Below are 13,707 nucleotides of genomic sequence, written 5' to 3' on the forward strand. Positions count from 1 at the left end.
TAGATCCATGCGAATACGTGGATCTACTTTGATAGCATTTACCAACCATAAAGGATGGAGAATCGCCTATTTTATAGTCATTTTATAGTGGCATCTGAGACATTAAGTTTTCCATGGAGCTTTAAGCAGTAAAAATTTGCAATATTCCAGGCACCAATGTGAGCAAGTTAAGTTAGTTTAATGTTACAGTTAATGGCAGCCACTCTGTTTTAAAATGTCTTTTAAATACTGCCTTTTTATTAGTGTTTTCTCTCACTTATATTCCTTACATTAAGGATGTGATAACAGGATTATTTATCTTTTCTTTCTATGAAGTAATCCAAATTATGTATTCTCTGTCCTATAGTTTGGTTTATGGAAATTATTCTGTTGTGCTGGTGTCCTGGGTCATACAGCAGCAGCGTGTTTTGGAAGTGGTATTCTGCTGCCTTCAGTTTTCCAGTGCATTTATTTAATGGTGTTTACAGCTTTCAGACTCTATAGGGTTTGTGAATTCTTCATTTGTAGTCCTTTTAAGGGGAAAAAAAGGAAAAAAAAAAGCTATTTAAGACATTTTTCAGGGCATAATGAGAATACTAAAAACATTGTGAGAATGCTCTGCAGTATATCGATTTTCCTCTTCTATCTTCTTCTTGAGCTCTTGAGTCTCACTAATTGTTAGATCTCAGGGTTTTTCTTTTACATCTCATGGAGAGCCTGTAAAATTATGTCCTGTGGTAGGAATTAGTTATCTGCAGTGATAACTAATAACTTTTAAATGACACCGACGGGAACATACTTTGTCAGTCAGATGATGTGCCTCTCTTTCCAGAGTTGTGCAGAAAAAAGACTGATCACATTTAGGAGTCTGGTTTTTTAAATGTATTTTTGAGGAACACAGTTCCAGTACTTTTGGAGTTGTTGGCTGAAACCTTGATCAAGCTTGTTAGGCGCTTAGGTCATAGTTACCTTGGGTCACCACTTCACTTCAGTTGTTTCATTTGAAGACTGAGACTTGAAAGCAGTCTCTTCCCAACATCACAAAGAAGATCCTGCCTCTCCCTTGAGCTTTGTTCCTGTGTGATGCTCCCATTCTGGAAAAGCATGACCTGAGCTGTAAAGACAATAAAGATTGCCAGCGATACTCTAGTGTAAGCACACCAAAGCTCATGTGCTGTATGTGTGTCAGTGGAGGATCTGTGCTTGCTCCACCTCCCCTCCTTCGTCTCAACCTGGCTGAGAGAGGGGCTTCTTGTGGTACAAAATCGTGCCAAGCCCCTGAATGCAGCTTTGGCCAAATAGAAGATGCTGCTGTCATTTGCATGTGCTTCAAAGCCCTTTGCATTTAGTGCCTCTCTTAAGTAAGGGAATCAGGAATCCTGTTAGAAATGCATGCTATCTTCATTGGTGCATCACATGAAATTATTGTTAATTTGTTTAAATGGATAATACTAATTTTGTGTTCCATTGGATATTGCTTATGCTTTTATTTTAACACTTGTGTAAATGGTTTTGCAGCCCTTCAGAAACAAGAGAGTCTCCTTTTCCCAACTGCTTATTTCAGTGCTTCACTGTCTTTAGAGTAAGAACAAATTCCTAATTTTTCTCTCGTTTCAGTCTGATCTGGTTTCTGAGCTCATACAGGAGCGAGTAGAAAGGGAAGCTTGCAGGTTATGTGCGTGTGTGATTCTGGTGTGACGTTTGCCCTCGATATCGACATTGTTGCTGCATTGTCTATTGTCCCTTGTACCTCCACAGAAGTGGCACTGAGCCAGTATATGAAGTTATCCTTGCCCCATTTGTGCTTTTTTTCCTATTGCCCCATTAAATTTTATCCTTTTATTTTGAGATTGCTCTTACTATGTCATTTTGAACTGTGATCTTGCACCGCGTTGTGACAGGTTCTTCATTTTTACAGCTTCCAGACTTTTCTCCCCTTGTGTTTTACTGTGGTTCAAGTACATTTTACTTTTGCATTTTCATATTTAATGGTTCTCAGTGGAATTAAATTTTATATTCTGAAGATATCAGTTTCTCTAATTATTATTGTTAGTCAGTTCATGGGTTAATAAACCAAATCTGTAACATTAGCCTTTAAGGAATTGCTAGCTTGCAGTTTTAATATGCAATAATAAAAGTTGTAGGTATCACATGCTCTTTTTCTCTCTGAAACAAAATTTTCCTTAACTCCAATTTACCCTTCCTTGAAACGTGAAGGGGAAGCAAGTGTGGAAGGCGTCCTTAATCAACTGGTCCTGGAGAATCTACAGTTGGCTCCCCTCCAGTGGGGTGAGTAGTGTCAAAATCTGTTGATGATCTTCTTAGAGGAGATGCTGGCTTGTAATTTTTGCACAATGAGAATAATAATGTTTTCATTTACTGACAATCTATGATACATGAGAATTTGCTGGGAATTGTATTTTCACTGGGATATGTTACTTAGCTGAAGATAAACCCAAAATTGGTGTCTATTTTATTTTAAGTATCACTGTTCAGTGAGAGTAAATCTGAAACCTGAGTACGCACTTCTTTGTGTAATTTGCAGTCCTTGTATTGTATGAGACATGGCCACTACTTACATCTTCCCTTTCCCTGACAGTGTGTGTTTTTAAAGTAATTTCTTAAAGCATTTTCATACGGAATTGTAATATATGTTTTGGTGTATTTCTTACAATGATCCATTTGCATTTGCAAAATTTTAGGTACAGAAAAGGTTGATAAGCTGTGTAGTGGAGAAGAACAGTTTCACATTTAGAATGATGTTCCAATGATGAAATATTGAATAAATTTGATTTCAAAGAGTCGCAATAATGTGACTTCTGTTGACATTCTTATCAAGGATATTCAGAGCCTTTAGAACACGGAATGTTTTATCTCTGACACTTCTGTGTCAGTTACAAGTTTCAGAAAAAGTCCCCAGTTCATCAGTTTACACTCATATTTTAATTAATTTGATGTCCGAGGGGAAGGCCAATTTTAAGGAACAATTACTGTTGTCTTCATTAACTGGTAAAAGTAAAATCACCCCTAACTCTAGTATTTGTTTACTCTTAAATGCTCGAGGTTTTTTCAACCCCAGTAGACCATTATCAACTCATATGTTAAAATTTATAAGCACATTGTTTATAGGTGAGAAGATAAAACTGATGGTTTGAAGTTGCTTGTTGTAAACATTTGAAACTGTCTCTGAACTCATGCTTATTTGGCCTCTGTTCCTCAGAGGATTCAAGGATTTGGTAGCACTTGCTTGTATGACTGGCCTTGGCTAAGATTGCCCCGGTCTTCATCTGTGAGACAAGCGGTTTGTGTCAGATGTGTGTTGTTGAGCTCAGAGAGGTCACTTGAGAGTTGAGTTCTGCAGAGCAGTGTTGACCTTCAGCAGGTTTGTAACCTGGGCTCTGTGTTTGAGAACCTTCCCTTGGCACTTCTGCATGGTAGATAGCATTAAGGATGAAAACCGTACTTTCTTTCTCCTTCAGTTTCCTTGGGTTTCTTCATTTTTTAATTTTCTTTCTAATGCCAAATTCCACTATTTTCTTAGTAAAAGAGGCTTTTAGAATCGTAAGATTGTATCCAGTATTCTTGTCTAAATGACAATATTCATAGGTACTCTGATGCACTAGTTGAAAAACATGTACGTAGCTCTGATTCACAATAAAATCTGATTATCCATGGAGTTGGTAATTTCTCAGGCTGTTGCTTAATTCGGTTAAAGAATTCTGGTTACTTTAGTGTTCAGAATGTATGAATGCCACCAACACTGTGATATTCTCTGCCTCATAACTTCAGAATCTTTTGAAGCACAATCTCTTGGCTGGTTGTGCCTTAAATGTTAATTTTCTGCATTAAATAAAGAGAAAGTGGGATCCTATGGGATACCAAATACTCGGTTTTCAACAACTTATGTATATTTTCTTTTCGGAATGTTCTGGTGGCAGAAAATACTGTTTTTGATGAAATCTGCTGTATTTTTTTATTCTAATATTTTCTCTCTCTGAAAATGCTATTAATAGAGTGCTTTGTATAACACAAAAAATATGTCAATGTAGAAGATGTAGCACTGCAGAGATTATTGAAGAGGACATTTTGATGAAATGCCTTATTCAACTTGAAAACAGAAAAAAAAAAAAAATTGGAGAAATTTTGGTTTCTTTTAATGAACCATAATTTCAAATATTCAGCACTTAAATCTTTGCAAGTTGATTTCACAGTGTTGTAGCCTGGTAGCCCCACCTGCACTCATCATGAGAAGAGCTACTGCAGTCCTTCCAGAAAGTGGTACCATGGCAATACAGGCTAATTTGGTTTTATTAATGTGTGGGATGGAGGAGGAATTAAAAGGTTGTTTTTTTCAGTTCAGTATGTGGGAGTAGTAATAAGGAGTTGTTGGAACGTCTGGCTAATCAAGAGTGTGTGTTTGTGTACGCATGTATTTCGACAATGTGACATACTACCTTTCAGAGTTTAAATTGTCTTTTGGTGCTAGAATATATTTCCTATTCAGTTCTTATAGGCATGGAAAAGTGTTATGTGTTTCTAATCATCTAAGATGTGAGTCCTGTTTTTTTCTCTGGCTTTTTTCTTGATATTTTGATGTGATTGACCTGAACTGTCGTGTAAGAATAAGCTCTTTCAGTGGTAGTGATCTATCCCAAGTGCCAATAATGACATAAACATTTGCAAGCTATCTTAAAAGTTCTTTGACTGTTAATATTTCTACTAAGAGAGAACTGTAAACATATATATTATAATTGATAAGACAGTAGTTTACAGATTTTAATTTCTCATCCAGCCTCATCCAGTATTTTGATGTCATTGATAAGAAGGTACTTAAAAAATGCCATAATATTGTAGTGTCAGCTAGTTTTTTTTTTCTCTTAGTCATCACACTGTTTGTAGTCACAACCTTGCTTTGCTTTGAGTTTTGTTTTTTGTATGCTAAGAGTAGATTGCATCTTAATATGAACCCTTTACTACCAGCCATCATAGTAATATAATCTTTGCATATATTGGGTGAAAATTTTGCCTTAGTTTTATGCAATAGAATTGATTCTATGATTATTCAGGATTTTTGCTATACTGATGGTTCCATTGAAAGGTTTACTCTATTATAAGTGCTCACAGTGAAACGCAGATGAATATTTAACAGGGTTTCGATTAAAAAAAATTACTGCCTCTTCTTCAAATTTATAAAAGCTGGACTTCAAAATTCCCTTTAAATATGACATATTTAATTCATATTATATTTAATATTACATTTCTAAAATTATAAAAGCTTATTGAAATAGTTTTTCATGTAAATTTGACAATCCTGGTTTTTATTCGTGAAATGCAAGGCAAAGAGTAGAATTAAAAGTGGCACTGAAGTTTTGGTCTGAGGGTAAGAAGTCAGCTCTGAAGGTTGTCAGAGGGAAAAAAACTGACTCTTAGTGAACACTGTTGGTTGTGATTTCATATAATTAAATGACTGGGGAAGAGAGAAGTACTTAAAACATGAGGAATCATAAAAAAGAAAATATGTCAAAGGCTAGAGTGAGAGTTCTTAATACGTTGTTAAAAATGATTTTAAGATTTAGGGCATCTCTGTAAAATGAAGTTGTCTGTAATGTCCATTAGTAAATCACATGTAATTGAAAAACATAATCTTGCTCAACATCACCAAGTTCAATGTTCTTTACAAGTTATGACATATTTTCTTTTTACTGCTGGGCAACAAACCAAGTGTAGGAATAAATGTGGTTTTAAGGTGAATATATTAATATCATCAAATCAAGAAAACATTGCCTGCAAAGTTTAATGAGGAGAACCAAGACTCTTCAAAGGCATCTGTCGTGCAAGTTCCGTGGTTAGATTCAAAAACGATCAGATGGAGGTATTTGTAGATGCTGGCTGTGCAGTATTTTCTCAGTCGTTATTTGATTTATGTTGCTAGGTTTTGCAAGCAAGCAGAATTCTGAGGCTGAACACTTAACAGTTTGATGGTACTCTTCTGCATTTCATAGCAAAGCTATCATAGGTATAAATTCTGCACACAAAATGGGGCTATTGAACTTGAAATACACTGAGTTTGAAATGAACTGTTGATTTAACCTGGAGTAGGCTGGACTCAGGATGTTCTTACATTCAAATGAGAAGCACCTCTTGAGCAAGAGGTTCTCAACACTTTGCATGTTTAACTTCTTTCACTGCCTGCAGCCACAAAGTACAAACAGCTTTTCTTGATGATTGTCATATATATATGAGTGATGATATATTAGAGAAATTTGACACACAAATTCAGAACTGTAGCCACCTAAAAGTGCTAAATGTTTTAGTATAACAGGAAAATACTTTTCTTTCTTTATAGAAACTAATTGAATAACTGAAAATCAATGATTATACATAAACTCTAAGGGTATTTGCTGTAATATTCTAAGAAACATTTATTTGTCAAGCTTCACCATGGGAAAAGTCCCAAAAAAGGTTTTAGGCTTCATTATTTTATTTCATTCACTCATTTCTTTCATTCTTCTCTTCTTCCTTTATAATAAAGATGGATTTCAAGACAGGTTGTAATGTTTAAATTAATTACGGATACCTTTTCACAATGCAGTGCATTTAATTTTCTAGTATGCAAGTAAAGGGAAAACTGCTGCTGCATTCTGTCTGGAATATAAGGGTTCAGACTGTATTGTGTGTCTACCTGCATCATGTAGACATATTGTACTTAGAGAAAACTCAAACCTCATATATGAAAGGTGGTTTTAAATTGTCCCTCACAGGTAATTTGAAACAATAGAAGAGGTATTTTGAAGTGTTTTATGGGCATGTGGCTCACGACAGCTTGTTTTGGACATCTGTCTGGATAAGGTTCACCATGGATCTTATGGAAGCATTACTTTTAAAATGAATTCTCTTAATAATCCATCGTGGGTTTTAGCATCAAGTCAGAATCAATTTTCACAGCTTGTATCTTTCATGGATCTTAAAATTACTGAAACTACTCACCCATTTTATTTTGCATTTTCCAATCTGACCTTAGACCATAATTAAATCTTGCTCTCCACAATTTCCGTGATTAACTGTTAGGGATTGGGGCAGTGTCAAATCACTGCGTCCTGAACACAGAGGAAAATATTTTAAAGTACCTGTCGGTAAGCAGAGGAGGAAATGATGCATCTCTAAACCTGTGTTTTGGATGCTGCCTTGACACCCTGACAGCTTGTTTCTCCCCAAGGACCTAGTTAAAAAAAGCCAGACATCTGCAGACATGATCACTGGTAACAGTTTTGCTTTAGTCCAGGCAGTCCTAGAGTATTGCTCTTGCCCAATGTTTTAAATTCCAAGGCTGTCTTGGCTGTTTGGTCAAAGACTAGTTTTAATAGGGAACTGTAAGGAGGTAGTTTTACATTCTCTTTTCATAAAGAAACCCGTCATAGGCCATCCAATGACCACGTAGATTATATAGAGCGAAGCTTGGAAATGTGGAGAGATCAGCAGGGTATATGAAGGTCTGCCCTGCAGAAAAATGTTGAAAGTTATCTGTTCATTCATGAAACTGAAATATTCTTTAATTTCTATTTTAGAATTACAGTAGTCTGGCTATTATCATCATTAGAAAGATGAAACCAAAAGTATTAGCCAGAAAATCTGAAGAGTAAGCTGTTCATAAGGTAGAGAACCAGTCTGATTCATGGGAAGACTGAAATCAAGGAGCAATGTGGTGGTAAATGGATTTTACCAGGTAACCAACCTTTACTATCCACTTTTAGAAAAATCTTCAGGTTTTTAATTTTGATTTTTAAGATGCAAGAGAGGTGGGAACACTTTCATATCTCAACAGCTTGTGTGCAGGCTGTTTTGGAGGATATTTTGGCAATGTCAAACAAGCAAAATGCTTTACTTACTGGGAAGTGTTAAGCGACTAGGGTAGTACATTGAAAAAATGGACTAACTTGATAAAACTAGGGCATCTGGCACATGAATAATGTTCTTGCATGTCAAAACATGCTATTGTGTGGTATATTTTGAATCAGCTGTTGTTTCTAATTCCTACCAAAGCCTTGGTTACTGTAAACTGAAAGGAAAAAAATCTTGTGGAGAAAAGGTTTTAGATATAACCAGATCAGTTGTGATTTCAAAGAAAAGATGCTAAGAATATAGAAAGCATGCTAAAGTGAAAATAAATTGCCAAAACCTCTTCTGAAAACTCAGGGAGCTTGAGACAGGTTGGGTAGTGTGCCAGTGGTTACTTCTTAGCAGATTTCTGAAAGAATTGGTAGTTGAAGCTGCAGATCCTGCATATCTAATAAAGCAGTGAAAATAGAGTGATAAATAATAATGGAGTTGTCCATGGGTCTAGGACCAGTTTCATCAATGGAAATAGTTACTGATTTTTGCTTAAAAAGAAAAAAGAAAAGCAAATATGAGGGGGAAGAATAAACTGATGAAACATGCTGATGGCTCAAAGATGAGCACCACCATCTCTCCAAAAAGAGATCAAGCAGTATACTACATAAAGTCACAGAATGATTTGGGGTGGAAGGGACTTTCAGGAATCACCTAATGCACACCCCTGCCATGGGCAAGGACATCTAGGACACTAGGTTAGGTTGCACAAAGCCCCACCTAACCTGACTTTGAACACTTCCAGTGACAGTACATCCAGTTTTTCTGAACAGCCTATCCCATTGTATCCCTACCCTCATTGTAAAAGAATTCTTTCTGATGTCCAATCTAAACCTACCATCTTTCAGTTTAAAACCTCTGCCTTTTTTCCTGTCACTACAGATGACAGGAGAATCCTCTGTAGTGATGATAGTAGAGACATCTGTAGACATCTGTCGTAGAGACAGGAAAGTCTCTCCTTGTTTTTCTTATAATCTTTCAATAGTCTCAAATCCCATAAATTTACCATAGTACCATAAATTAAATGGAAAAATTTAGTCCAGAAAAGCAGGTTATCTGCTCTGAGACTGGTAACACAGAAATCTGCTGGAAGTTCAGGTGTCTTAAGTAATTGGAAAACTTTTGGTCAAGAAATGAAGACTTAGTGTTGGGTTTATGCTAGAGAGTTATTACACTGAATAAAATTAGATCAGTTCTCAAAAGCTGAGTAAATCTGTAATTTCTGTGTGCAATACTTAAACATCTACAGCCTTACTTGTGTTAAGTCGCAGTATCTCTGAAGTACGTTTCCTTTATCTAGCAAACTCAAGGGTTGAATGATCTCCAGGAATCCATCAGAGGACTGGGTCTCAAAAAGGGGGAAAAATTTCCTGAAGTAGGGCAACTTTTGGCATAAGAACATACTGAATAGAAACTGTCTGTTAATAGATAGTCTAGATTTTTTTTTTTAAAGACTATTAAAGTTTTCAACACAAAATTACAGCAAAAATACCGATGGAGAGGAAGGTACTAAATAATGGTGTATAATCTGATACAGAAAGGAGAAAAACAGGACATTGCGGTAGGAGAAAAATTAACTCATTCAACCTTGATTCAGGAACATGTGCCTAATACATTTTGTTACATTGAGTAAGTGACCTTGTTTTTAATATCTCATTTACAAACCCATTGTGTTTTTTTTTTTTTAATAATGATTAAAAAAAAGGAAAAAAGCTGTGCAGTTTTTCTCCTTTATAGGGATGCTGCTTGTGACATTTCAGTTGGGCCTTAGCAGGGGATTGAAGAACACCCTAATGATGATAAATTGTTGCATAGTTGTGCAAGGTACTTAATTTTGTAGGTATTGTTGGGAGTAAATTGAGTAATAGATTAACTGAACATCCAAATTATTATGAAAATGGGTTACATGTTCAAAAAGAGCTGTGGAGATAATTGTAAGGAAGAAGATTGAAAAGACAAAAAGGCTGTCTTGTAAGGCAGTTGGTGAAAAGTATCACTGAATCTGCAGAGAAATAGATTTCTATTCCTTTGATGGACACTGAAGATGGCATTTGAATAAAATTTTAGAAAAATATGATTCAGCTTGTGGACAATTGAAAAAAAAGAAAGGAGGAAAAAAGATGAGGAAATGTGTGTATTAACAAGAGAGGAAAGAAAGATGCTTTGATCAGGCAGGATTTTAATTGCCCAGCAATTAAACGAATTGTATACTTAAGTGCGTAGAGAATGAGAAATGGAAAATATGCTAATTGTAGTGGAGGAATATTCTGAATAGCCAATGTAGGACAGGTTCAGTGTGTAATTGGTTGCGGGCAGTAAGCGAGAAGAGAGGCATTATTCCAGAACGTATGTGCTGAGCCTTTCTTATCTGGCTTCTGACATTTTTCAGCTTTTGTTTTGTTTCACTTGGAAAAATCATGCATTTGCTTGGAACTGAATGCCATGAATGTTGTAAATGAAAGCAGTCTTTTCACTGACTATGTTGTACTTTGGATCAGACTGTTTTTCACTAATAAAGGGTGTCATTTGGCTGTGCCATTACGTCTTTTCTGTAGGAGTGCAAATGTACTCTGTTGTAGTTTAAAGGTGGTAGTTAATCAAGTTAAATGGAAAGTTTTCCATTCAATTGTGTATTTTACTAGAAGCAAGGTCTTCCAAGCATTTACATGTGTTCTCCCCGCACACCCTGTGTTTTGACTCGTCAGTTAAGGTCAGTGTGACCTATCATCAGTAGAAGTTCTCTAGGAAAGACATTTTGAGGGAAGGGAAGATGGTTTAATTTTCAGTGTTCATTCTGAAGTAATCCTTTATTTCATCCAGGAAGCAAAAGTGAATTAATAACATAAATCCACCTCAATAAGCCACATAATACTAAAATTAATAGCTTCCAATGGTCAAAACCTCAACAGTACAAGCACAGACCAGAACAGAAAGGTTTGTGTGAAGAAACGTAAGCTTGGACTGAAGTACTGTCTTTCACGTTATCTCTTTTTTTCCTTTTTAGTCTCCCTCTCTCAATATTGTCAGCTAATAATCTAATTTTTAGCCTGATTTTTTGTCTCCATTCAGTGATTTTTCATAGGCTTTTTCTTCTCCCCATTGTCCGTTTGGTAAAACAACATCAGAACTTGATTTTACTTGTGTTTTTATTTTGTACCTCAGACCTCTGTATTAAGCAATCAGAAACTATCTTTTATAAAAGAAAGGTTGTACGGTTTTAGACCAGCAGGAAGTTAATTTCATTTGACTGATTTGAAGCATGATTTGATTACAAAGGAAGCCAGTCACACAGAAAATCGTTCCTAAGCTGCGATTGCGTGTGCTTATTGATCCTGTACACTCAGTAGTGAGCTTAGACTTTTTATTTTAGCATCATTTTCCTTGTTAAGCAGAAATTTGGGCTTACTTTACTATCACTTCTGATTACCTATGGATACACTAGAAAAAGTTACAGACATGTACAGAGCTGTTACAGAACTCTCATACTGAGGTCAGACACAAGAGATGAAATAAGGAAGAATTTTAATTGGAAATGTTAGTGGTATATAGAATGTGTAAAATGCCCCAGCAGTCTGGAATTACGCAGAGAGAAATAATTGGTTGCCTCATGTGAAAACTTCAGGAAAGCAAAAAAGAGCAGCAGCAGCAATCCTCAATAACTAAAAGAAGTGTTAAGGGATAATTGCATTTCTGTACTTTGATGAATGGTCAAGTGTCCGTTATCTGAGTGAACGATGGTGTTGGGTTGTTCGAGCTGAAGAAAAAACCCAGCTGCTAAAATTTTTGGAGATCATAAATCAGAGATTTCAGAGCAGAAATGGGTGCCTCCAGCCCTGAACGATTCTGTCTGGGAGTCTTCCAACCGGGCTCCCAGCAGTAGGAGCATTTAGTAAATTGGTTTTAGTGGAACATGAAGTCTCAGAGTTGGTTTTATGCTGCACACAAGTTCCAGACTCCAGCTACAGCACTGCGGAGTGGGGGGATCAGCAGCTCAGATCTGGCTTGGGCTTTGCCTTACTCATAGCTCGTACCAGTAGACTGGGTGGGTAAAACATGACTTTGCACCTGTAAGGTAGGCTGCTTGGAGTCAGAGCCCTTGTTTGAAATGAGATGTAATTGTATTTCCTTCATTCTGCTCAGGAAATTGGGCCTGTGTATACACCCCCAAAATAGGAGTTGACTCCGTGGGAATGGGTGTCCACACTGTCTTGCCTAGTGGGCTTCTTCATGGCCTTTAAATCCCCATAACTGCATCACCTCTTGATTTACCATCAAACTTTTCCCCATATATACTTCACTTCCAGAAAGAAAACTTGCAGGTTTCTCTCACTAACAAAATAGCCAAATTGTGATAATGAGGCAAAGAAAGTTAAAAATGAGTGAGAAACGATCTAAGGTTTGAGATTTGGGTGAAAATAAGCTCAGTGAACAGCTCTCGGTCAGAGTGAGCATCCTGAACTTTGCTGTTAAAGAGGTAATATGACTTCTGGTTTCCTAGTGACTATAATTTTGTATAACTTGCTGGAGCAACCAGTGAGTTTTGAACATCTGTTCCTGATGAAGGTATTAATCAGCAATGTGCTCACTTTTTGCTACTTATGAACTTTTTGTGTTAAAAGGCCATATTTGAAGGAAGTTATTTCTGTTTATGGGTACTTAATAGTTAGTAGTTTGTATTGTCTATGTATTGGTTTAAATTAATCTCATACCATGGGATGCACGTCTTTATGTTATTTAATTCAGAAGTAGACTGCAGGAGGTGTCTCAGTGTAATTTTGTTTGGAAAGCCTTTTGTAAACTTCCTGAGCTCCATCCGAGAAGCTTGCTGTGGATAGGAATTTCAAGATTAAATTTATTTGTGACTCATTTCCAGCCCTTTTGTTCTCATGTCAATATTGTTCTTTAGTTTAAATAGCTTCTCTCAGTCTCTGATGTTTGCCTTTTTTTTACTCTTGCTCTTTCTTTTGTGTACCACAGTCAGGACTACCCCTTGAAGTCTTCTTGATAGCATAGAGCTATTTTATTGTCCACCCCACAATTATCTCAGTAGCTTTTGTCTGTGTCTGTTGTAAAGTGTTTTCTGTTTTCTTTGATCAGCATGACATGCTTAGATCTTCCATAGCTTTACTTCTGACGAGGATCCTTAATGGTCTTTACCTGAATAAAATAAATCTGTGCTTTCATTTTCAAGTTCATTTATACTCCTTTATGAATCAACTATTCAGTGAAATGCTAAATATTCACTATAATTTTGTTGATTTGAAACCAACATTGTCTTTCTCACAAACACTAGTTTGAAACAGGCAGTGATGGACTAAATCCAGCTTATTAAACTTTCTGGCTCATATCAATGTTAATGTATTATGACTAATGTGAATTTTGTTGGTGTCTGGCTACCACATACTGTTTAGCAAGTTGCTGCTGTATCTCTCATGTATCTCTAGCAATATCTTGAATGTTTAGGGTTGATTATAAAGGAATCGGTATGAGAAAATACAAAATAATTAAACCATAAAAACTATAAGTAAATTTTGATTAAATTTCAAACTTCAGGTACTCGATGCCATGACTGATAGTAAAGTCATTATTTTACTACTAATCAGGCCTTATTTTTGACAGGGATTAATGTCATGAGGAAGCATCTGTAATACTTCTAATAGAGTACAGTTTAGTGATGTGAAATTCCTGTGTTGTTAGGTTTCTTTTATTGCTTGAAGTCCTTCTTAGCAAAGAGTAAGAAGGATCTTCCACATGACTTTGGGAGTCATTTCTCTGAGCAGCTGGAATGTTGTCGTATTTGTCAGGCCTGTGACATTCCCCTGGCTGTGCTGATGTTGCTAT

At 36.2% G+C, this 13,707-nt stretch overlaps 1 protein-coding gene across 2 annotated transcripts in view; it reads left to right on the forward strand.

Moving 5' to 3' along the window:
- TRAPPC9 (trafficking protein particle complex subunit 9) overlaps positions 1-13,707 on the forward strand; it is a 495,602-nt gene that overhangs the window by 234,584 nt on the left and 247,311 nt on the right. For both annotated transcript variants that reach the window (XM_061447668.1, XM_061447669.1), the window contains one exon: positions 2,178-2,268. In XM_061447668.1, the coding sequence (XP_061303652.1) occupies positions 2,178-2,268 (91 nt within the window). The remainder of the gene's footprint in view (positions 1-2,177; positions 2,269-13,707) is intronic.

This window comes from Pezoporus flaviventris, unplaced genomic scaffold, assembly GCF_033815535.1.
Source record: "Pezoporus flaviventris isolate CSIRO_AGI_PZ_B2104156 unplaced genomic scaffold, CSIRO_AGI_Pfla_v1 ptg000007l, whole genome shotgun sequence".
NCBI classification, from domain to species: Eukaryota; Metazoa; Chordata; class Aves; order Psittaciformes; family Psittacidae; genus Pezoporus; species Pezoporus flaviventris.